At 38.1% G+C, this 24,538-nt stretch overlaps 1 protein-coding gene across 10 annotated transcripts in view; it reads left to right on the top strand.

Moving 5' to 3' along the window:
• The window catches only part of LOC105488046 (mitogen-activated protein kinase kinase 5), a 262,603-nt gene that overhangs the window by 38,053 nt on the left and 200,012 nt on the right, over window positions 1-24,538 (top strand). For all 10 annotated transcript variants that reach the window (XM_011751800.3, XM_011751772.3, XM_011751745.3 and 7 more), the window contains exons 5-8: window positions 4,293-4,333; window positions 5,254-5,321; window positions 10,620-10,668; window positions 18,024-18,088. In XM_011751800.3, the coding sequence (XP_011750102.1) occupies window positions 4,293-4,333; window positions 5,254-5,321; window positions 10,620-10,668; window positions 18,024-18,088 (223 nt within the window). The remainder of the gene's footprint in view (window positions 1-4,292; window positions 4,334-5,253; window positions 5,322-10,619; window positions 10,669-18,023; window positions 18,089-24,538) is intronic.

Genomic DNA, 24,538 nt, shown 5'->3' with positions numbered 1-24,538 from the left:
AAATTTGAATAATGGTGAAAAAGAACAGTTTAATTATATAAACCATTAAGTCTTTCACCCGTTATACATTGCCCCACTTGGAATCCATGTTTTCTAACTAATGGAACAGATAAGGAAATTCTCTAAGTAACCCTTCTAGAAATAACTTAATTGAAATAATTAAAAGTTAAACTTACCTTCGTTAACTGATACTGTACAAATAATCATGGTATGAGTTTTCCAATTAAACATTCTAGACTTTCATTACCTGTAACTCTCTGAAGTTTGAATGGCTCAATTAACCAGTAGGCTCCTATTTGCACTGATAAAGTCTCCAAAGGCAGCTGGCTTGGCCAACCCTCAAGAAGATCTGGGTTCAAGAATAATATTGCTCTTTTAGCATATGTGTGGGCAGCAGAATCGGGAGTGCTTAGTATATTACTAATAACTTATTAAAGTGCTAAGTAAGTACAGTTGGGCTATTTAAGGCCAGTGATAGTTCAAAATAAGGATTGTGATTAATCCACTTCTGTTGTACTTGAATAACCACCAAAACAGAAAAAAAGAAAGAAATGTTGCTATTTCTGTTTATTAGGCCAATGATTAGGATGTAAATTATTTTTTTTTGTTTGTTTGAGACAGAGTCTTGCTCTGCCACCAGGCTGGAGTGCAGTGGTGCAATCTTGGCTCACTGCAACCTCTGACTCCCTGGTTCAAGCGATTCTCCTGCCTCAGCCTTCTGAGTAGCTGGGATTACAGGCTCATGCCACCACACCCAGCTAATTTTTGTATTTTTAGTAGAGACAGGGTTTCACCATGTTGGCCAGGATGGTCTTGATCTTCTGACCTCGTGATCCGATCCCTTGGCCTCCCAGAGTGCTGGGATTACAGGTATGAGCCACCGCGCCCAGCCAGGAGATAGCTTATATCTTAATGTTTGTAGTGACTGGAGAATTTGGGCAAGTTTCAAAATTCTTTCTTCACAAGGAATACTATTTTACAAACTGAAAATTTCTATTAATTTCTCTACTGACATTATAGCTCTGCCATAGAAAACCCTAGTTGCAGTATCCTGGAGAAATATACTTCCAGGCAGGGCACAGTAGTTCATGCCTGTAATCTCAGCATTTTGGGAAGCTAAGGCAGGCAGATTGCTTGAGCTCAAGAGTTTGGGACCAGCCTGGGCAACATGTCAAAACCCTGTCTGTACCAAAAAATACAAAAATTAGCCAGATGTAGTGGCACACTCCTGTTGTCCCAGCTACTTGGTGGGCTGAGGTGGGAGGATGGCTTGAGCCCAAGAGGTTGAGGCTACAGTGAGCCATGTTTGTGCCGCTGTACTCCAGTCTGAGTGACAGAGCAATACCCTGTCTCAAAAAAAAAAAGAAAGAAACATACTTCCAATGTTGTGGGTTGTTTGTTTTCTTTCATTTTGTGAGCAGTCCTGTCATTCTCACTGTTCATCCCATTATGCTTCTTCCCATGATAATCACAACCATTTTTAGATGTCTGCTCTGTTAAGGCATTAGTATTGCTTTACGTGTCATCGTCTGTAATCTTCCTGATAGTTCTGCCTATTAGGTATTATTGTTTCCAATTTATGGATGAGAATATTGAGGTTCAGAGAGGTTAAGTAACTTCAGAGTCACACAGATTATAAGTGCTTACTATGCCCTTTGGGTAAGAATTTCATTTAAATTATAATGTGATTAAAATGGAAAGACATATATATTAAAATATAATTAGAGTGTGCATGGGAGTAGTTTGGAGGGCTTGTTTTGGAGTGGAGAGAAGAGTATATTATGGGGAGAGGATTCTTAAAGGAGGAAAATATATGAGATGTCATTGTCACATGTAGTCTTATCATAAAACCCACTAGGCTGCAATAAATTGTTAAACATAGTCTTTCTAAGCCAAATTTAAATATTTCAGAATATGAGACTGTCTTTTTATTTCTGTAGTTTTTAAATATGCTATGGTATAATTGTTTCTAGTTTTTGGTAGTCTTTTGCTTTTTGCTACCTATCTACATCAAATGTACATTTTATCATATGTAGATAAGTGAAATTATGCAAATTTACATAATCAACATGTAGACATACTGGGTATATTTCCTATGTCTACCTAGTTGGTTAGAGACCCTCAGACCTTAAAAAGAATCTTTAGACTGAACAAGTAGGAAGGATAGGAGAAAATGATTGTTTCCGTTTTAGTTTTTTTTTTTTGGAGACAAGAGTCTCACTCTATCACCCAGGCTGGCATGCAGTGCGTGCTCACTGCAGCCTTTATCTCCCCAGGCTGAAGCAGTTCTCCTGCCTCAGCTCCTGAGTAGCTGGGACTATAGGCATGTGCTACCACACTGGGCAAAGTTTTTTTATTTTTCAATAGAGACAGGGTATCACAATGTTGCCCAGGCTGGTGTCAAACTCCTGAGGTCAAGCAGTCCTCCCACTGCCACCTCTCCAAGTGCTGGGATTAAAGGCATGAACCACCATGCCTGGCCATAATTCTGGTCTAATAACATGTTCTCCTCATTCCAAGTAGCACAGTTGCCTTGGACAGTAACTCCCAGGTCATGGCTAAGTCCTCTCCATTGTTAAAAGATACGTTAAATATTAATAAGTGTGAACATTGACTAGCTTTACAGTAATTCCTGACCCGATAACTTTAGGAAATAGGAGGTTACTGGGTTTTTTGACTGCTCTTTACATCTCTAGTTATAAAAGTTTGAGAAGTCAATTGAGGAGTGAGGCAGATGTTAAGGTTAGAGATAAGAGTTGACGTTTGTCTCTGATTCCTTGGCTAGCGACTTTGTTTAAAGGAAATTTATGAATGCACTGCTTACTTCAGTGGAAATATTTTGAAGTGTTGTCTTAGGAAGTATTGATGGTCCCTCAAGGACCAGGCATCAAGTGCATGTGACTGTAGTTCAAAAGGTTAATTTCCATTTTAAGGAAAGAAGATTTTGAGTCTTAATTTTAGTGTATTTTAGAAAGGCAAGTGAAAACATTTTGTTATGGTTTAGATATATTTTCTAGGAAAAATAACGTAATAAATTTGAGTATATTTGAAATATACAAAATGAAAGCAACTGAAGTGTTTTGTAATTATTACCCATATCTTCTCCTTTTTTTTTTTTTTTTTTTTTGAGACAGAATCTCACTCTGTCACCAGGCTGGAGTGCAGTGGCGTGATCTCAGCTCACTGCAACCTCCGCCTTCCGGGTTCAAACGGTTCTCCTGCCTCAGCCTCCCAAGTAGCTGGGATTACAGGCACCCACCACCACGCCCAGCTAATTTTTGTATTTTAGGTAGAGACGGGGTTTCACCATATTGACCAGGATGGTCTTGATCTCTTGACCTCATGATCGGCCCACCTCAGCCTCCCAAAGTGCTGGGATTACAGGCATGAGCCACTGCACCCAGTCATTACCCACATCTTCTTGTTATTAAACGGCTCCATTTCTTGTAGTCAGAAACAGGAAAAAGACATGTACATCTGAGAGAGGGGCAAAAGAAAAAAAAATCAAATTAATCCATCCCCAAACAATCAATCAAAATTGACAGCCCCTTAACATACAATTTGTAGGGGACTATAGTTTTCATGTCTATAACATGGGCAGGAGGCTTTTGTATTTTTAACACATTTGTTGAAGAAGCATTTGCTGAATTAGAAAAGTACTAACTTGTAACTCAAGATGGTGTCAGGAAATTAATATTCTTTTTTCCTGATACTGCCTTATCTCTAGGACTAAATGTTAGCACATGTCAAGATTTGTAAGAAATGTAATAAAATTAGTTATATGTCTGTATTTTAATACATTTGACTGCTTATGACTGTGCAAAGTAGTATTCAAACTAGAATGTTCCATCGTAGAATCTCTAGCAATCTTTTTGGCATTAAAAGATCCTTTTCTCACCCCCCTCCCCCGCAAAAGAATCCCTTAGCTCTTTTCAAAGTAGTTTTAAGTGATAGCAGATATACAGTGTGATAGAATGAGGACAGATTGCAGAAATTTGAATTATGAAAGGAATCTAATCATTTTAGCTCAGTTAACTTGGTTTTTATATGTTTTAAGCAGAAATTGGAATTTATATGAGGTGGTGTCAGAAAGCTCTTTGCATTTATAAATGCTCACTCCTGCAAGTTAAAACCCTGGCTCATAATTCCCACTTTGGGTCTTGGGAGCCACTTTTCAATCATTTCTCTCTGCTAATTTTGGTGTCACCCTCATTTCTTTTTAAACGATTCATTCTGAGCAAATTTGTAAATGGCCCTGATGTGTTCTACAATTTAGTCAATTACTGTTTCAGCCTGCAAGCCTCCTGGGGAACGGAACATACATGGCCTGAAGGTACGAATTTCAATAATTGTTTCAGTAAAGTTAGATGGATTTGTAATGCTGTGTTCCACTTATTGAAATGTCAAATAAAACTGCACTTTCTCAAGCTCTGACAAGCGATCCTTTTATTTATTTTTTTTAAATGGGAGGTGGAGGGGGATTCATCTGTAGTATTTGCTCAGTATGTGTATATATTTGCATACGCGGGGTTTGGTACTGTATTTTCAATTATTTGGAATTGTTTTGTTGGTCAGTATCTTCAGGATAATCCTAGATGCTGGTATCTACAAAGATTTTAGTAAGAATATAGACTTCATTTCAGTGATTAATTAAGCACATGAGCATATTGCCCATGGAATACCCTCCTTTTGACATATTTATGCTAGAAACATATATCTAGCACATAGCTTTTCATTCTGTCTATTTTGAATTCTGGATTTCTGTTTAGAGCTTCACATCTGAAAGAAAAGCTGGCTTTTGTATTAGGCTCAAATATTTAATAATTAATTATTTGAACCTCATTTTTTAGTGAATAAGAAACACTCTGCATACAGTGTTCTGCTTGGTTGCAGAGCTAGAAGGATGTAACTTGAGGTTCACTACTAACCCCTGGGTATATTCTTAATGTACTTTTTGAACATACTGTTTTTATATGTATTCTAGACAGTGAGTTGGATTTTCACGCTGTTTATCTCTCCTTTTTCATCACCGTTTAAACATTTAATGGAATAATGACAGGAATAGAATATTATGTAATGTATGGGTTATACGGTTTTGTAACCTATATACTGAATAGACTCCAACCGTGGGTCTGTCTAGCAACAAGCTAATTAACCTTCATAGTGAAATGAGAAATTTGTGGCAAATTATAGGTTAATTAGAACTGTGTCCTCAGAACACAAGACTGATCAAGATTCTTTCTTTACTTTTAGGTGAATACCCGGGCCGGACCCTCTCAACACAGCAGCCCAGCAGTCTCAGATTCACTTCCAAGCAATAGGTGAGAGCAGTTTAGTGAAGTGTGCCCTTGATGTGATTTATCTACAGAGTTGGGGTGAGGTGGGGAAGAAGCTAGAAAGAAATTTGACCAGTTAGATAACCTAGCTACATATTGACCAAAGAGAAAGGACCTCTTATGGAAAGGAAAGGTGAATGTTTAGATTTAGACTGGGTGCTCAGAGAAGGCTGCCTGGGGAGAGTGATGTTTCTGTTTTGATCTGAAGGATGAGAAGTACGTCAAGAAGTAGACAAGGGTGTTTCAGACAGAGGGAAGAGGGTAGGTGAAGGCCTTGAGGTGGAGAAGAAACTCGGCATGTTTGTGAATAGGCCAGTTTGACTGGAGCACAGGGAGGGGTGCTGGGTTGGGGAAGGGATTTGGAGAGAGGAGATGAGAGAGCAATAGGAGTGATAGGAGCTAAGGAGGTAGACAGGACTCATCATGCGGGGCCTCGTAGGCCCTGTCATGTTTGAATTTTCCTCTCAGTTGCACTGGCGAGCAGTTAGAGGGCTTTTAGTAGGACAGGGACGTGGCCAGCCCTATGTTTTTAAAAGATTCTCTGCCTGTGGTGTGGCAAATGAGCAGAAGCTCCCATCTAATCCCGCCGTCTTTTGATGTTTGACTCCCTACTCCTTGCCAAATGGTCTTCAAACCTCTTCCTGAACATCCCTGTTGGAGGAATGCACTTTATCAGCCGAGGCAGCTCCTTCCCTTTTTTATTCAGCTATATCTCAGAAGGCTTTTTTTGTGAGCTGGGATTTGTCTTTCTGTAGCACCCACTCATAACATTTTAGTTAAGCCCTCAGAACGTGGTTGTTCCCTCTTCCAGGGGAACAGCTCTTCCAATGGTCTTCCCTCCAAACACAGTTCTAGATTTTCTGTCTCAGTAAATTCTCCCATATCCAGTCTATTGCTAACTCCAGATAACCTGTCAGTCCTCCTTCACTGCTTCCTAGGCCTCCCTCAGTGCCACACCCTGTCAGTCCCCACACTTGTAGGTTCTACCTTCTGAGTAGCTCTGAGTCTTTCTACTCACCAGCATCCCTGCTGCTGTGTGGGTGGTTCTGGCTCTCCACATCGCTGCCACAGCCTCCTGAGAGTCTGCTCCCTCCGTTCTTGCCCCATTGAGCCCCTCCTCCACCCTGCAGCTGGAGCCACCTTGCCAGTGCACAGTCCTGAGCTGCAGTCATTCCCTACTTTAAAACTTCACTGCTCTTCATGCTTTCAAGATGAAGTGTAACCTCCACAGCAGGTGAGCAGTGGCCCTTCACATATGGGTGCTCTGTGTACTCCAGCTTGTTGACCTGCCTCTCCACGGCATCCCACCTGACATTCCAGCTTTGCTGATGAACACATAGTGCCCTGAATGGACCACTTTCTTCTCTCTACTGGGCCTGCACATTTTCCCGTTTCTTTTCATCCCCACCTTGACCTTCAGTCTGGCTAACCTTGGTTATCTTTGAGGGCTAAATTATCTTCTTCTGAAAACTGTCCCTGATTACTACCCATCTCCCAGTGCACACCAGGGACCTCTGTAGGAATTCCTATGATATCCCCACGCTTCCTTGTATTGTAGCAGTGAGCACATTGTATTATAATCACCTCTGTCCTCCAGTAGATTCTATACTCCTTGAGGGCAGTGACTGTAGCATATTCATTGGCAAAGTTCCAATTCCCAGCATGATGCTTGCCATATAGGTTATAGTCAATCATGTTTGAATGAATGAATGAATGTATGTGTGAATATACGTGTATTTCTTTTACATCTTGCCTCTGGACTAAATTCTCCCATCTCTTTCATCTTTTCTGATATGACATTACTTCTAGTCCCCTCATCATTTTACTCTTCTTTGGATATCTCAGTGTCTCTCTTCAGGTGTCATACTCAAGTTACAGTCGTAACACATTTAAATTTTAAAATGTTTTTATTTTATTTTATTACTTTTTTAGAGATGGGGTCTCGCTCTGTTGTGCAGTTAGAGTGCAGTGGCGCAATCACAGCTTGCTGCAACCTTGACCTCCTGGGTTCAAGTGGTCCTTCCACCTCAGCCTCCCAAGTAACTGGGACTATGGGCCTGCACCACAATGCCTGGCTAGGCATTTTTTTTTTTTTTTAATTTTTAAATTTCTTTTGTAGAGATGGGGTCTCACTGTGTTGCCTAGGCTAGTCTCAAACTCCTGGCTCAAGCAATTTTCTCACTATGACCTTCCAAAGTGTTGTAGTTACAGTCATGAGCCACCACAGCTGGCCTTAAAATGTTTTTAAGAGTGATTTTTGGATAGCTTAGGTCACCATGAACATGCGGATGAATGAAATATTGAGTAAAATGACTCACAAAGAAATTGCCAGGATACAATTTTTTCTTTTTTGTTTTTCTTTTTTTTTTTTTAACCAAAGTTGATAGCCAGATACTAGCATAATGAATGAAACAGTATTTTCCTCTATTGCTCTCAAAGCATGGGTTGTTTTTTCTTTTGCCTTAGGTGATTGACTGTTTATTAAACTGAGTTTACTAATCCACTTGGTGTTCCTAGGCCATAATTACTGAATTCAAGTCCTGCTGCCAAGGCAAGGCCTTTCCTAAACTACTTAGCTTTCTCCTTCTGTAAATTAGGATGATTAAACTTTCCATCTATCTACCACTGGTGTTAGAAAGATTGATGAAGCTGTATTAGGAATCACGTTTTATTTCTTGGATGAAAGGCATTTTATAAATGCAATGAATCAAAATGTTATTAATTCAAGTTTATAACGTAATGCAATATCTATGTAGAAACCTTGCCTGGACTTTGTTTGCTTATTTGTGTCTTTACAATAATTGGAACTATCAAATTGGGAGTCATTTGTGGGAAAACTAGAATCTGAATGTTTCCCAGAAAAAAATATGTGTGTGTTTGTGTGTGTATAGGAGATAGACAGACTTTGAGCAAGGTATGTACCTTAGAGGTCTGTATTTTAGTATCCTTTATAAATTAGGGATAATAACTATACCTAGAGTATAGTTATTATAAGGATTAAATTAGGATAATAAGCATTTAGCACAGTGCCTAGCACATGATCATCACTTGATAAATAGCAGCTATTATTATGTTAACTGGACTGATTTTAGGCAGCTGTGTATTTTTTCCATATATGTTTCAGCTTTCATCCTATTCTACAAAATTGTTAATTGCCACTTTAGTGCATGGAGTCTTAGACGTCGTAGGACATTAAAGTCAAGAACCCTTGGATGAGGACATACTTTATAAAATCTGGGAAAATAGGGACTCAGGCTCCATAGTTTACATTTGACCATAGCAAAAGTTTAAGATATATGTAGAAAGAAGAGTAATTATAACTTGAAATGGTAAAGTGTGATCCAACTTGAAGTCTGAGATTCTCTCAAACGTAACCTATTAAAGGTACCAAATGGAATATGTGTATTTCATGTTAGGTCTTGAGTCCTTTCTCTTTTTTTCTTTTTCTTTTCTTCCTTCCTTTCTCCTTCCTTCCTCCCTCCCTCTCTCTCTCTCTCTTTTTCCCTCTCTTTCTCTTTCTCACTCTCTCTCTCTCCCCCCTTCCTTCCTTCCTTCCTTCCTTCCTTCCTTCCTTCCTTCCTTCCTTCCTTCCTTCCTTCCTTCCTTCTTTCTGAGACAGGGTCTCATTGCTGTCACCCCCCATTCTGGAGTGCAGTGGCACAATTACGGGTCACCACAGCCTCAACCTCCTGGCCTCAAGTGACCTGAGTAGCTAGGATTACAGGCAGGTGCCACCATGCCTGGCTAAGTTTTTAATTTTTTTTAGAGATGGGGCCTTACTATGTTGCCCAGGCTTGTTCTTGAACTCCTGGGCTCAAGCGATCCTCTTTCCTGGGCCTCCTAAAGTGCTGGGATTACAGGCTTGAGACACTGTGCTTGGCCCCTTTTGCTTTCTGATATATTTATGATCTTAATATCTTACTGCATTACTACTACTGCCACCACTGTATAATAATAACCAGAGCAGTGACCACCATTTATGGAACCCTTAGCATATGTCAAGTCATTTACAGGCATGAGCCACTGTGCCTGGCCTCTTAACAGGCTTTAAATCTCAAATAGAATATTGTTGGGAAAAGGTGCTATTTTATATGCTACTCTACTAGTCAGGTAGATATTCACAGGTATAACTCATTATAAAGCTAGAAGTCTTCAGAGCTCCCCTTGACTACCATTCTTTATTCAAGAAGGACTTTCATGCCGGGGTAGTGGCTCTTGCCTGTAATCCCAGCATTTTGGGAGGCCGAGGCAGGTAGACCACCTGAGGTTGGGAGTTCGAGACAAGCCTGCCCAACATGGAGAAACCCCTGTCTCTACTAAAAATACAGGCGTGGTGGCGCATGCCCGTAATCCCAGCTACTCGGGAGGCTGAGGCAGGAGAATCACTTGAACCAGGGAGGTGGAGGTTGTGATGAGCCGAGATCGTGTCATTGTACTTTGCACTCCAGTCTGGGCAACAAGAGTGAAACTCTATCAAAAAAAAAAAAAAGGACTTTCACTAAATTTATCCATATGAGTGTTAACATAGTCATACATGTTCAGAAAACGCTTTAATATTTCCTAAATAACTCTGGAAGCTCAGTCTTGTACCCATAGGAAAGGAAAAAAAAGCCAGCTAAAATTTATTAATTTTGTTTGTAAAAACACACCTACTATGGACAAGACACAGCACTAGATTTTTTGTAATATTTAATTTTCCTGGTTACCCTGTGAAATTGATATTTTCCCCATTTTACAGAAAGAGGAAATTGAGGTTCAGCGAGGATAAGTAACTTGTCCCAGATCACACAGCTAGTGAGTACCAGGATTTATTTGTACTTCATATTTGCTTCCCAGGAAACTCAATTATAACTTTTAACTGTGTGAGAGACCAGGACTTAAATGATCTGTTTTTTCTTTTAAAGTTCCATAATCTTTATTTGCTGTGAATATTAGTGCTTAGCAGCTGACATTGTCCACATGAAATTGCCTCTGAAAGGCTATCTAAAGGCAGAACTAATGACCATAAAAAAGTCACTGAAGTAGTTCGTAAAATATTGTAGCTTTATCTTGACTGTAGGCTTCTTTATTGCTTTAGATTACTAATAGAGTTTTAGTGTCTTTATTTGATACCTTTTGCATTTGGCCAGTTACTTTTGAAAAAAAAAATTATATCGGGAGAAGGATGTGAGGAGTGTGCTCAATCCCTATACCTAAAAGCAAAGGTATATTTCAGTCTGGAATTTTCAGTGGTGTTCAGAGGTGTTGATGATCTTGCCACTAAAAAGTATCTTTCCTTTTCAGCTTAAAGAAGTCTTCTGCTGAACTGAAAAAAATATTAGCCAATGGCCAGGTAGGTATTATTATATATTAAGATTTGCACATAGTAATAACATATTACTGTCCATTTTTTGTATCCATAAGCTTATTAAACAGATAAAGAGTCTGTGAGTTTCCTGTCATAAATGAATAACATGGCTTAATTTGATTGGCAGAACAATTTGCAGCCCGTTTTTCAAACTGTGCTAATGGGTTTCACTCCCAGCAGATTGAAGTACCATGCACACACCCTGCTGCCATCTCAGTTTTTAAAAAGTTAATCAGTTCTGAACAAGTGTGTCAACTCAGGGGCTGTTGAAATGGCCCTGCATTCTGAGGTAACTGTTTCTTTCATTATCTTTGGGGAGAAAAGGAAAAACCATTACTTTTTCACCTTAGCTCCTTCTTTTGTCCTGAAACTAACACTGGCTTTTTAGGGAAGCAGAGTGACAGCAGACCTTTGGCGTAGAAAATTCCTGGCCTTCAGGAGACCTTGGTTTGCCTCGTAGACTGGCCATCTTATGCTGAATGACCTAACCCAGCCAGTGAGGGGCAAACGAGCCTTCAGGCCAGTTATTTCTTACTAATTTTGATTCAAGTAAATGGACACATCTGAAATAGTATAGTGCTTTTAAACATACACTGGTAAATTAAGCTACCTACAGGGTCCTCGATTCTTCAATAGCAACATAAATGCGTTTTAATGTTTGTTATAGTGGAAGCCCTTTGATAGCCTTGGAGGCAGGCGCCTGTCCATTGCGATCAAGCCTGCCTATTAGGCTCTATTGACTGAGACATCTGTGTCACTGCAAATAAAAGACTCTTATTGATTTTCTTAACTGCTGTTCACTTCCCGTCCATGTTTCGAAGGCTGAAATCTTAATTATCTCAGATGCTTATTCAGTGCCTTCACACGCTGACCTCTCCAAGCCTCATTGGCATTTCATGAATCAAGTACTTGTAGTGGAGCATGTCAAGAAGACAAAGCCAGGTCCTCATGCCTGTCCTTTAATATCACCTGTAACATTGTGGCCTAATACATGTGCATGCCTTAAAACAGTGCTGTATGGTAGTGCTTCTGGGGGCCTTGCTTATTTAGCACACAATTCCTTGAATACAGTTAGAAGAAATTAAGTTGATCTGCTTCTGACATCTGATTGCCATCCAGAGTATGTGAATTCCAGTCCTTAAATATCCTATATACAGCTAAGGAGAATCTAGTGGTGTATGTATAATCTTTGCACTCTCAACATTTTAGATAGTATTTATCGAATACCTTTAACTTTTAGCAGCCAAAGGTTTGTTTAGATTGAGGTCCACATCTGTATCACCTCAGTGCCTTATATTTTGTTAGAACCAGTATATATAAACAAAATCTGACTAAAAGGAAAGATATTGAGCCTAGGATATTTGTGTATCTTCAACATGCTTGCATTCTAGTTACTAATTGTAGTTTATGTATGAGTCACTGTGTTCCTTAGCTGGAAAATATATTTCAAAATTGACATAAATTAAGAAGCTTTAACTACATTTATTCAGCCCAGGCAATGGAAAATAACCTGTCATAGACTCTTCTTCCAAAAATGAAAAACAGTTTTTTCCACTGCAAAAAAATAATGTTTTGACAGTAAACCTAGTACCATAGATATCTTAGTGGCTTCAGTTATGAGGTTCTCTATGGTGGGAGGTTGTCATGGCAAGGATTTTTGACACTTAAAGATTGTTTATTGCTTTCCCTTGGGAATGTGATAACCTCATATTAAACAATACAGCTTTTTTTTTTTCTTTATAAGGATTAGCCTTTCTTACATTTACTTGCACTCAAAAAATTCCCTCAAAAACCAAAAAAAACCCACCTTTGGAAGCTTTCGAAATGTCTCCTTCTACTAATTCCTTAATTCCTTGGTGCTATAGGGTAACTAAACAGTGAGTGAAATTGCATTGCAGTGAGGTACTGTGCACAGTTGTAGGCATCAATAAATTTCTGGGCTGAACACTGACACCACTTGATATGGAAGATGTAAGTCACATTTAATGATACTTTAACACTTGAGCATAGTTTTTTATTTTAGTGGTTTATGCTCTCAAGCATTAATAATGATTTGCCTTTCCACTAGCCTCCACTTAGATTTAATAAGGAATTCATATTAATCATTAAAAGAAAGGGACATGATTCTTCAAGATAATCAAATATTGACAAGTTAGAAATAGCTTTCTGCCTGGGTTCATTGATATAGGTTATGTGATATAAATATTTATTTCTTTTCTGTCACTCAGAGTAAATGCCACCAATTGATTCAGCATTGATATAGTGTCAACAGTTCATAAGAAACATTTGACTGGCCTGTGTTTTCCGATTAGTCTCTGCTCTATAAAGTGGGATTTACTAAATCTCTCCAATTGTCTGCTCATAGAGTGTGACTGCTTTCTGAAACCATTATTGCTTCGATTTGTGAAGCAAAGGTCTAGTGATGGGACTAGTTTCTGTCAGACCTTTACATATAAAATAAGGATTAATTGAGCATTTTTATTTTAATGATTTATAAGCGATAGGTACTGATTCTTCTTAACACAGACAGACAATAAACAAAGAATATTTTCTGTGCTGATCCATAATTGAATTCCATTTCATTTTTTCCATTAATTTCATTAATATATTAAATCAAGCACTTTAAAAAAGTTTAACATTTAGTCTTTGAAATGGAGACATTGTTTTCCTGTTATTACTTTATGTTGGAGTAATTCCATTTTTCCAGCTTAAAAAAATAAATCAGAAGGTATTTTTGGCATGTTTTATTGAGAGCTATAAATCAGTCTCACTGATGTGTTTTCTGGATGTGTTTTTCCTACTTCAGTTCTAGTGTGGCATCATCTGTTTAACATTGGCCCTTGATTTGAAACTGATTAGAAATAGCCCAGAATTTGAAGAATTTAAAAAGTGCACAGTTACTCCAAAGATATGTGACTTTGGCCTTTGCATCTCTAAAGTTATTTTTTCTTTCTCTGTTTTTTAGAAAGAGTTTATAGGAGAGGGTGGCAGTATTTTCCTATTCCTGATAAATCAAGTATAAATCTACTCAAATCAGATCTAAAACTAATTCTGGTCCAGCTGCATCTTTTGGCTGTTATTTCGATAACTTCAAAAAGCCTTTAGAAAAACTTTCTGTACTTGGCTGGGCGCGGTGGCTCATGCCTATAATCCCAGCACTTTAGAAGGCCCACTTGAGGCCAGGAGTTTGAGACCAGCCTGGCCAACACGGTGAAACCCCTTCTCTACTAAAAATACAAAAAATTAACTGGGTACGGCGGCCCATGCCCAGGTGGTGGAGGTTGCAGTGAGCCAAGACTGTGCCACTGCACTCCAGCCTGGGCGACAGAGCAAGACTCTGTCTCAAAAAAAACCCAACAACAACAGGAAAACCTTTTTGTATTTAGAAAAAAAAGGAAGGGGGAATAGGTATCTACTGTAAAATTAGGTTTAAAAACTGTATCATTACTAGTATATATAACTCTTAGATTCTTACAGTTCATCTTGGATTGTAGAGGAAGACTGAAACATAAATGAGACTGTGTATGTAAGCCCAAACTACACAACCCTCCTTTACCCACACAAACCCAACCTGACTCTGCCCATGGGTTGTTGCTGTCTCTGTTTCTTTTATGGCCCCTGCCTCTCTTTCAGCAGGAACAGAGCTCAGTGCCAGTCATTTCTCTAAGGTCATTTGCTATCTTGGCAGTTGACATGTAATTGTAACTCCTGTGGCTTTTTCTTCCTCCTCCCTCACATTTATTATTCTGCCTTTTATTTGCTTTTTTAGTTAAAACAAGGAACCTGGACTGTATTTAAAAGCTACTTGGTATTGTTATTGAATAAAAAGCTGTCCTTCACCTGTTTTCAATTTAAAGAGCTGTGTGATTTTAAAAACGTTTTTCTTCTTAAAAACTAACATCATAGCTAATGAAATTGCTTTTAACTTGTGAGTGTCTTTCCGTTGATTGTTTACCTTCCTGTGGGCCAGTAGCCATTGATAGGAATGTCCCGCCATACTTAACACCTGAGACAAACTGCTGAGCTATGATGTTGTACTGGAGTATACTGAAAGACTGAGTTTTTGACTAGTTATGTAACCTAAGTAAAGTGGGCTAACTGGTCTTAGAATGCTGTAAAATTCTGTGATTTTTTTAAATGATACTTGATCCCAACTATAATATTTAAATACAATATTCTGTGAGCTTCTAAATATCACTTTCTTATGTAATGAACACTCTTCCTATGCTTCATTTTGAAAAGTTGAATTAATATCCTTATCTAAATGAAAAAGGCAAAAATGCTACTAGTTGATTGTAGATCCCTTTAGTGATTTTTTCATAGTTAAGATCAATTAAATTAGCCTAATTGGTCAGAGATATGAAGTTCTAAAAATATTTTTTGTAATCAATTCTTGGGCTCTGCTTTGTTTTTCCCATCCCCTCCCAATTTCTTTTTTTACATGAGGAGTATTTGTACAGCATATAAAAATTAGAAAATTCAAATAAGCAAAAAGAAAAAGAATCTGGTATTTTTAAATATTAAAAAATGACCAGACTGGACACAGTTGCTCATGCCTGTGATCCCAGCACTTTTGGGAGGCTGAGGCAGGCTGATCACCTGAGGTCAGGAGTTCGAGACCAGGTTGGACAACATGGTGAAACCCCATCTCTACTAAAAATACAAAAATTAGCTGGGCATGGTGGCACGTGCATGTAATCCCAGCTGTTCAGGAGGCTAAGGCAGGAGAATCACTTGAACTTGGGATGTAGAGTTTGCAGTGAGCTGAGATCACACCATTATACTCCAGCCTGGGTGACAGAGTGAGACTTCATCTCCAAAAAAAAAAAAAAAAAAAAAAAAAAAAAAAACCAACTAAAAAACTATCAATCAGTTCACAGGCCAAAGGTTTACATAACTTTAAAACATTGTAGAAACACATTATAGGAACATGTTGCTCACTTTTTATGGATACTAAGTGACATGGTTCTAGAAATTGCTCTTCAAAACCATTTTTATCTTTATGAGACTCTTGCAATCCTCCTGGTTATATGAAGGATTCCATATTTGTCTTGATTTTTTCCATTCTTGAATTTGCTTAGACAGTGATTAATGCACATGCACATACACTTGCAACAAACATTCTCCCTCTCCCCTTCTCCTCCCTGCACTCCTTCCCCACCTGTGCCCTGACAGTGTTGGATGCTTACCACTCCTTGTTAGGTTGGAGTGCTGGGAATGTGGATTGGGTAGCTTCTTCCCTTCTCTTTTCCCTGTAGTGGATATTAGTGGTAAAAAGACTAAGAAGTCAGAATTACACCGTTTGAACATGCTCAGAGACATGCCATACCTACCCCTTTGCCTATGAAGTGGTGGAGGGTATATGATTGCAGACTGTGGCCCCTCCAGGGCATAGACCCTATCTACTACGTAGCAACTTCCTGCTTACCCTTAAACCTTAGTGCCACAAATTCAGAATTTGTGTACTTGAGTGAGTGAAATGTCTCTTCTAGAAATTTATGTCAAGCCTTGATGAGAGTGTAGCTTATTAGTTAATAGTACAAATCAGGTTGTTACAGACATGTTTAGATTACCTAGAGAAATGTTCTAAGGGAATTAGCCCAGTGGCCTATTTGTGCCCACCAATGGATACTGCTATTTACATATCCTTCATTTATCAAAGTAAACCAAACAGTAGTTCTGCTAGTTTAGCATCTCGTCACTTTATGTGTTACTTTTCTTCATGCTGCTTTAAAATTTATCATTCCGTCCAGAATAATGAGATTTTATTTTGTTTATGCCACACCTTTTATACAGCTTCAAATGTTTTTTTTCTGTATTAGTAATATAGAGGTAGTGATGAACAGAATTTCCCTCAAATAGGAAAATAGTTGCCAATTGTTCTGGCATGTTTTTCATTACTTCACAGACCCTGAATATAATAATTAGCTGATTGTAAAGGGCATCAATCTGGTTGTACTACAATTAAATTGGGTGCTGAATTGGCCTTTGCACATTAATCTGTCAGTATTCTTTTAGGGATTGGTAAAATGGCTCGGAAAGGAAGCTGTTTCTGTTACCTGCATTGTACTCCTAATTATCACAGCTCTCTGAAGCTTCAACTTCAGAAATGTGTAGAAGGAAAATATTTCCCTTGGTGAATGAACTCTTGCTTTATTCAATTGGTAGAAGTTTAGAGTAGAGCAAAATATTTAAAGCTTTACTATACTGGTCTGAGAGCAAACTGTTTTTTTTCCAAGTGATATTGAATTAAAAACTCCATCCATTTTCTGCCCATGCAAGGCAGTGCAATTCCCTGGAAATTGATTTTTTTTTTCAGGGCTTACAGTGGCTTTCCCCAAGCTTTAGCTATATGGAAAAGAACACCTTTATTAAATCCACTTAGTGAATAAAGTTGGCAGTTAATTTTTAAGCATCTGGACCAGTGTGTAGAAAATTACTGAATGCATCAAAGTCCGACTAGTCTTAAAGTCATTTGATAAATAATTATATAGGGAGCTCTCTAAACTCTAAAACATTATTTTGTGGGCACTAACATAATTTACCTACTATTCATGATACAAATGAGAGTAGTTATTTGTGGTATAATGGGTTTTATAGAACCTTGAAAAACATGCAAACTTTTATATATTAAGTTATGAAAATGACTTTAATAAAAATTACATGCCTATGTATTTTTCCTTTATAATATCCGACTATATGTGCATCTTAAGTGCATTGATTTGGTACTTTGCCATCTTCATAATATGATTTCTGCCTAATTATTGCTGTATACTAGTTTGTTACTTGCAAAGAAAAGCGATATGTACTCTAGGAAAATCATAAACATTATTTAGTTTGTTAAATGTTAATTATGGGGGTCATCTGAGGAGTTTTCTAGGGCTGATTTATTTACAGATCATGCGTTAGATTACTGAGAGTGTGTGTGTGTGTGTGTGTGTGTGTGTGTGTGTGTGTGTGTGTGTTGTCTTCCTAAGTTTGACTTTGGTTATGTGCAGTGCTCTTTGGCATTGGTTATATGCAGTACTGGAGACTGTTTTCTTATCAGTATCTCTGACCTGACCCTTTTGAGCTATGTTATATCATTCCATTTTGACACCTTTTATCAAACTTTAATGAAATGACCCAGGCAAACAAATTGTCATTAAACTTTCCATCACTTTGTCCCTTGGTATCGTCTTTTATAAATTGGACAGCAAATGTTGTATTGATCTTCTCGTTCTTGCAGCTGAACTTGAAATGACCCAGACTGCTTGTTGTTTATGGCCCAGAGTTGCTTTTCCTTGACATTTCCATCCACAGCATGACACCCTTTTTGTTTTTCTTTCTTTCTTGTGGAGATGAATGAACAAGACATACGGTATCGGGACACTCTTGGTCATGGCAACGGAGGCACAGTCTACAAGTGAGTAGTCAATTTTGTTTAAACTTTCTATCGGCTTTTCCAAATACTGAGTATCCAAGTTCTCTGTGGCAAAGATTTTTAAATGACCACTAACACTTAGATTTTATTTCCATATTTGACTCCAAAATTCTGCAAGACATCTATTTTCTCAAGAATTGCCTGGAAAGTGCATTTATATTGCCTTTTTAATATTTCCGAGTCTGCAACTCTCCTGGGTGTGTACTTAATAGTCCACCATTAGTAAGTGTACCTTTAACTGGCCTGAAGTTTAATGCATTTTTTTCCTTTGCTTTTTAACACTATTATTATTATTTTTTAACTTGCTAGCATCCTACACTAGTCCCCTGCCTGTTTACAGTTATGCCCAGTGGAAGCCAGACCTTATAAATACCATTGCTTTGCCCTGTGTCAACACTATAAGTTATTAAAAAGCCTTCTTCCTGTTGTATTTTCTTCTCTCCTCACCCTATTCCCCTGAGAGAATTTCTACACATTGATGAATATGTTAAGTTATAAAGTTCTCCCAAATTCCAGTTGCAGTGATCTTACCCCAAAGGAATGTTCATTTTCATATTAAAAAATGCTAGCCATAAAAAATAGTTCTCCGACAGGGAAGTCTTCTCATGCAGTAGTACAAAGTTTAAACTACATAATGTAATATCTGGTACTTAATAGTCTGCAATGGTGTATGAAAAATATTCCACTAGGAATTAAAAAATCCATACTCTGTAAGAAGGCCCTGAGGGAATAATAAAACTTTCCTCCAGAGAGCGGTTTTCCATGTATACACTAATCCTACATCACATTATGGTTGTGATATTAGGTCACAACCACAGATACTTTAACATTGGTATTAATATGTATTTCCAGAGTTGTAAAATAATTAACTTATTTTCTAATCGATTACCCATATTCTTAGAATTTTAAGTTCTGACTAACCACATGAATACAGATAAAAATTGCCCTATTCTATGACCATGAAGGTTCACATCCTAAAATTCCAGAACATCCCCTACTCATTGATGCAGCCTTGGTGTGGAATTTGATTTCTCAGGCTTAGAAGCTCTTTTGAAGTCATCTGATTCAGCCACCCATTCAGGGCTTCAGTGCCCTTTGCAGATACAGCCAAGATGTGAGTCCTTTCTCCTGAATATAGTCCTTTAAGAGCTTATGTTCACATGTTTGGATTGTTTTTTCCTGCAGATGACTGAGTATTGTGAACAGTTGGTCTGAAAGTGAAGTCCTTCCACTATGATAATTCAGAGAAGTAAATAAGAACATGTTTCTTACATGTTCCTTGGTCCTTGGGCCTGGCCCTTAAAATTGGGGTCCAATGTGTCTAATGATTTTTGCGGCTACTATTCTGCTTCCCTGGATCATACTAATGTTCTTCCCACGCAACCTCCAGTATAAATGGCATCTTTTCATCTTAGTCTTCTCTTCCTTACTATCTGATTTAGATTTTTACTGTGTTCTGAAGGTTCTTGAGTTCAGGTGCCCATAGAAAGGAAAGAGGAAGAAGGAACATGTACAATCTGATTTGCTTCTATTGAGTTCACTTTTCAAAGCTTGAACCTTTCTTCTTAATGCCTTTAGGCTGATAGCCAAATATAATAAAATAAGAAAGATTCTGGCAACTCTTTGTATTCCTTTTATTGGCTTCAAATTGAATTCAAAAATGTTTCCTTAGACTCCTAACCTACCTATCTGTGTTATTTCAGCAAACCTTTAGTTTTATATTAATTGAAGGTCTATTGTGAACTTATTGTCCTAGCTTATTTCTAGAAGGGAAGAAGCATAAGACCATGAAACTCCAGCAGAATTTTTACGAGACATAATATTCTAGATGTTGACATTTTAATCCTTTATTTTAAAACATAGGTTTGTTTGTTTATTTGTTTGTTTGTTTTGAGATGAAGTCTCGCTCTGTTGCCCAGGCTGGAGTGCAGTGGCACGATCTCAGCTCACTGCAACCTCTGCCTCCTGGGATTCTCCTGCCTCAGCCTCCCAAGCAGCTGGGACTACAGGCACACACCACCACGCCCAGCTAATTTTTGTATTTTTAGTAGAGATGGTGTTTCACCATATTGGCCAGACTGGTCTCGAGCTCTCGACCTCGTGATTCACCCGCCTTGGCCTTCCAAAGTGCTGGGATTACAGGCATGAGCCACCAGACCTGGCCAGGTTTATTTTTTAAAACGGGGAGTGTACAGAGAAGTGGAAAAAACATGCCCATCCACCAAGGGAAAATCACAGCATGAAATTATGTTAATTTTGTTTTTAAAATTGTTATTTTAAATTGTGGTGAAATACACATAACACAAGTTACCATTTTAACCATATTTAAGTGTATAGTTCGGTGGCATTAAGTACATTCACACTGTTGTGTAACTGTCAACACCATTCATCCACAGAACTCTTCATCTTGCATAATTGAAACTCTGCACCCATTAAACAGTAACTCCCCCTTCACTCTGTTAACGTTGTTTTTAGCTAAGAAGCATGGCTGGAACTTCTTTCATTAGGGCTACTATGCCAAAGGGACCATTCTTCTATATGTCCTTGCCACAAGTTTTTTGATTTGCTAAAATGCTGTGTGTGATGTTAGGAACTTATCCTAAGAGCTCATTTAGCTACCATTGCTAATGCTCACTGTAAGTGTTGTAAGATGTAATGTTTTTGACATGATTGCATATGGGTGGTGAATGACAATATCCTGATAATTTTAGTGCGTATTTACCTTATTGCCTGTGTGATTCTTAAGAGGGGAGGTGAAGGTACCAAATTGCATAACCACTTGTCATTGATCGTTGGGTATCATTTTTGCTCGGGCTTCAGCTTGTATTATTGTTCTTATATCCCTGGCTTTTAGTACAGCACAAAGAAATGATATAATCATTGAAAAATGAGGATCCACTTTACTAAAGTCTCTATAAAACTAAGTGTTTGATGTGTTATGATTGAGTTTCTTCTATACTAAGTTCACCTTAATGGTGTCGGTGATAAAAAAAAATGTGGTTTTTCAAACAGCGTGATTACATTATAGGCTATGCTACATAAACTAGATGAAGAAAATATTGGAAAATACACTCATTGGTAACAAAACTGCCTAATGGGCTTATTCCATTTTTTTCTTTAAAGTGTAATAAAGCTAATAAGTGCAAAGCAAAAGTTTAATAATGCAGTCTTATTCACTTCACTTGATAGAAGGTTGGGAATTTTAAGGGATATTGTAATCATGTGTAATTACAGTGTATATGATTTAACAGTTGATACATTTTCCTCCTTTAGGTGTAGATGGGCTTCACAGTTGTACAATATGAAATTCTGGCCCCAGACATTTAAACCAAATGGTAATGTGAATTCTGTGTGCTGTCTCCTGATGAGCTGTGCTCTATATTGTGAGAGTGACTTAGGCAGTTAATTTTAAGTTGGTATTTCTTGGATTACTAATTTGGGCTACATGGAACATAAAGGAAATACCTTAAAGTATGGCTCAAGCCTAGGAAGAAGAAAAGTTTAGGAAAAGGTAAGGAATGTATTTTCCTTGTTGCCCCATTTCCTAAAGTGCTACAGGTTGCTCCAAAAAAAATAAATTCAGGAAAGACATATGTTCTATTTCCCTCTGAGAGATTCACAATGAATTTAAAAAATGTTGAGAAAGTAGAGAATGGTGTGTGTTGTGATTAAGTGTGAGGGCTCTTAGTCTGAATCCTGCCTCTCTCACTAATTAGCTACGTAACCTTTGGCAAGTTATATAATGTCTTATGCCTCAGTTTTCCCATCTGTAAGATGGGGATAATAATAGTATCTAGGTTGGGCGGGGCACGGTGGCTCACACCTGTAATCCCAGCACTTTGGGAGGCCAAGGTAGGCAGATCACGAGATCAAGAGATTGAGACCATCCTGGCCAACATAGTGAAACCCCGACTCTACTAAAAATATAAAAATTAGCTGGGCGTGGTGGTAGGTGCCTGTAGTCCCAGCTACTCAGGAGGTTTGGGCAGGAGAATTGCTTGAACCCGGCAGGTGGAGGTTGCAGTGAGCCGAGATTGTGCCACTGCAGTCCAGCCTGGCGACAGAGTGAGACTCCGTCTCAAAAAAAAAAAAAAAAAAAAGAAAAAGAAAAAAGAAAAAAAAATAATAGTACCTAGGTTGTTGTGAGGTTAAATGAGATGATCCGTAAAAGGCTTAGCACTATGACTGACACTTATTAAGTGTTAACTACTGGTAATGGTAGTGCTAATAATAGAAACATTGTTTACATTCTGTACTTCCTACCCTGACTTGGCCATGGGACTCTTTATTATTTTTATTTTTATTTATTTATTTTTTGAGACAGAGTCTTGCTCTGTTGCCAGGCTGGAGTGCAGTGGCAACATCTTGGCTTACTGCAACCTCCGCCTCCCGGGTTCAAGTGATTCTCCTGCCTCAGCCTCCTGAGTGGCTGGGACTACAGGCATGTACCGCCATGCCTGGCTAATTTTTTGTATTTTAGTAAGGATGGGGTTTCACCATGTTAGCCAGGATGGTCTTAATTTCTGACATCATGATCCACCTGCCTCGGCCTCCCAAAGTGCTGGAATTATAGGCGTGAATCACCGCCCCCAGCCAGCCATGGGACTCTTTTTGAGGAACATCTATAAACATCTCACAGAATTATAGTTGTGTTGAACTAACTTTGAGAAATTCTGCCTTTACGTTATACACATTATACTTCTATATTTTCTTCTATTCTGTAGTTGCTTGATGAATAATGATATCTTACATATTATCTTAAATATAATGATTTTTTAAGTTTCAAAGTATTTTTTAATCCTAATTTATTTTCGGATTGCTATAGGACAGCTGGTATAATGTTAAGCCCATGTTACCACTGAAAAAACTAGGGCTTATCATGTGGCCATTCAGCAGCAAAGCCAGATCTCTATACAGCATTTCTTTTCTTTTTGCTTGGTGTTCTTCCCCCAGGCGGTGTTGTCTCAAGGTCAAGCCGAGTCCATTTTGTTTTCTTGTGTTTTCTCATGTACCCAGCACAGTTTTAAGGATAAAATAGATCCTTTGTACGTCTTGGCTGAAATGAGAATGAGGCAAGTGGAGGTTTTAGTGGGGCTCTTTAATTGGATCTTCCTCATATCTAGCTACTTTGAGAGGCTGTACAATTGCCGTAGAACATTCACCTAGAAGAATAAGAATACCCAAACTAAGGAGATTGATATTCGAATGACTAACTTTCTTTAAAATGTTAAAACTTTCAGTGCTTAGTATCTGTTGACTCACTAGTCACTGTCTCTTTTTCTTGGATAATATGTCACATGGAAATGAAAGAAATTAACAGCCATAGTGACTTTGGAAACATTGATTCCAAAGCCAGTCTCTAAGACTCTGCTTCCTTGGTATATCATTTGATGGAGTCACTCAAACTTTGGGTCAGAAATGAAGTAATATTTAACTTTGAGGATTAAATCATGGTAAGTCAGTTAGCCAGCAATCACTGAAGGTTTTATTTTATTTTTTCCTTAATACCAGTTATTCAAGCCAAGACTCATATTTTCAGCTTCGGGGCCAGATAATCTAGTCTCAAGATGTTTGAAAACTGAATTTTCTACCTCCAACTCCTTCCCACAGGATAGAGTAAGAGTCTGATCTGGAATTTTCTCAGTGATACAATGGGTAGGATAGATACTGCCTTCATGGTGTTTTGAAGGTTGAATGTATACCATTACTTAGGAATTAATTTGAACCTATCTAGAGACAATAAGAGGAGGGAAGGATTTGTAATTCTCAAAGATGTTGGTCTGTCCTCCTTTCTGTTGCCTTATCTAAAGAGAGATATTTGCTGGGCAGTGGGCTGGGGATGGTCCTTGGAGGTGGTAACTGCGATCCTGTGGCCTATTAGGTTGTGTTTTTTGCACTTGTGATTTGACTGTAGAGGCCAACTAAAATGTTAAATTAGTGTTTGGGAGCTCGAATCATATTAACTCATTATAGTAATATGATTTATTTAATGAAAATTAGAAGGACTGATGGTCATTTATATAAAATGAGAAAATACATAATTGTCTAGTTAAATGCTGTTTAGTAAACAGAATATTTCAAAACATGGAATTCCTTACGGGAAACAATGAAAAGAGTCCTTGATGGTGAAAATATTGGGAACCACATAGTACCCAGAAAACTTTGACTTTCCTCTTTGACCAGCCAACCTGAAGGTGTGAAACTTAAAGAGGGAGCAAGAGGTCTGGACCCCAGCTTCGCTTGTGGCTGTGCCAGTGGCCCTAGTCTTTTATATATTTTTCCATGATGTGTATCTTGTAAATTAAGAGTAGTTTTTAAAGGGTTTTAAAATTGACCTGAGAGCTAGAATGATGGTTTGATTTATTTGGACTTTAAATTTCTAATCACATAAGGAATCTTCCTTGCAGCCAAGATCATATTTTAAACAAGCAA

Source organism: Macaca nemestrina, chromosome 7, assembly GCF_043159975.1.
Source record: "Macaca nemestrina isolate mMacNem1 chromosome 7, mMacNem.hap1, whole genome shotgun sequence".
Taxonomy (NCBI): Eukaryota; Metazoa; Chordata; class Mammalia; order Primates; family Cercopithecidae; genus Macaca; species Macaca nemestrina.
The sequence above is the reverse complement of the archived record's forward strand: the minus strand, read 5'-3'. Positions and strand labels throughout refer to the sequence as shown.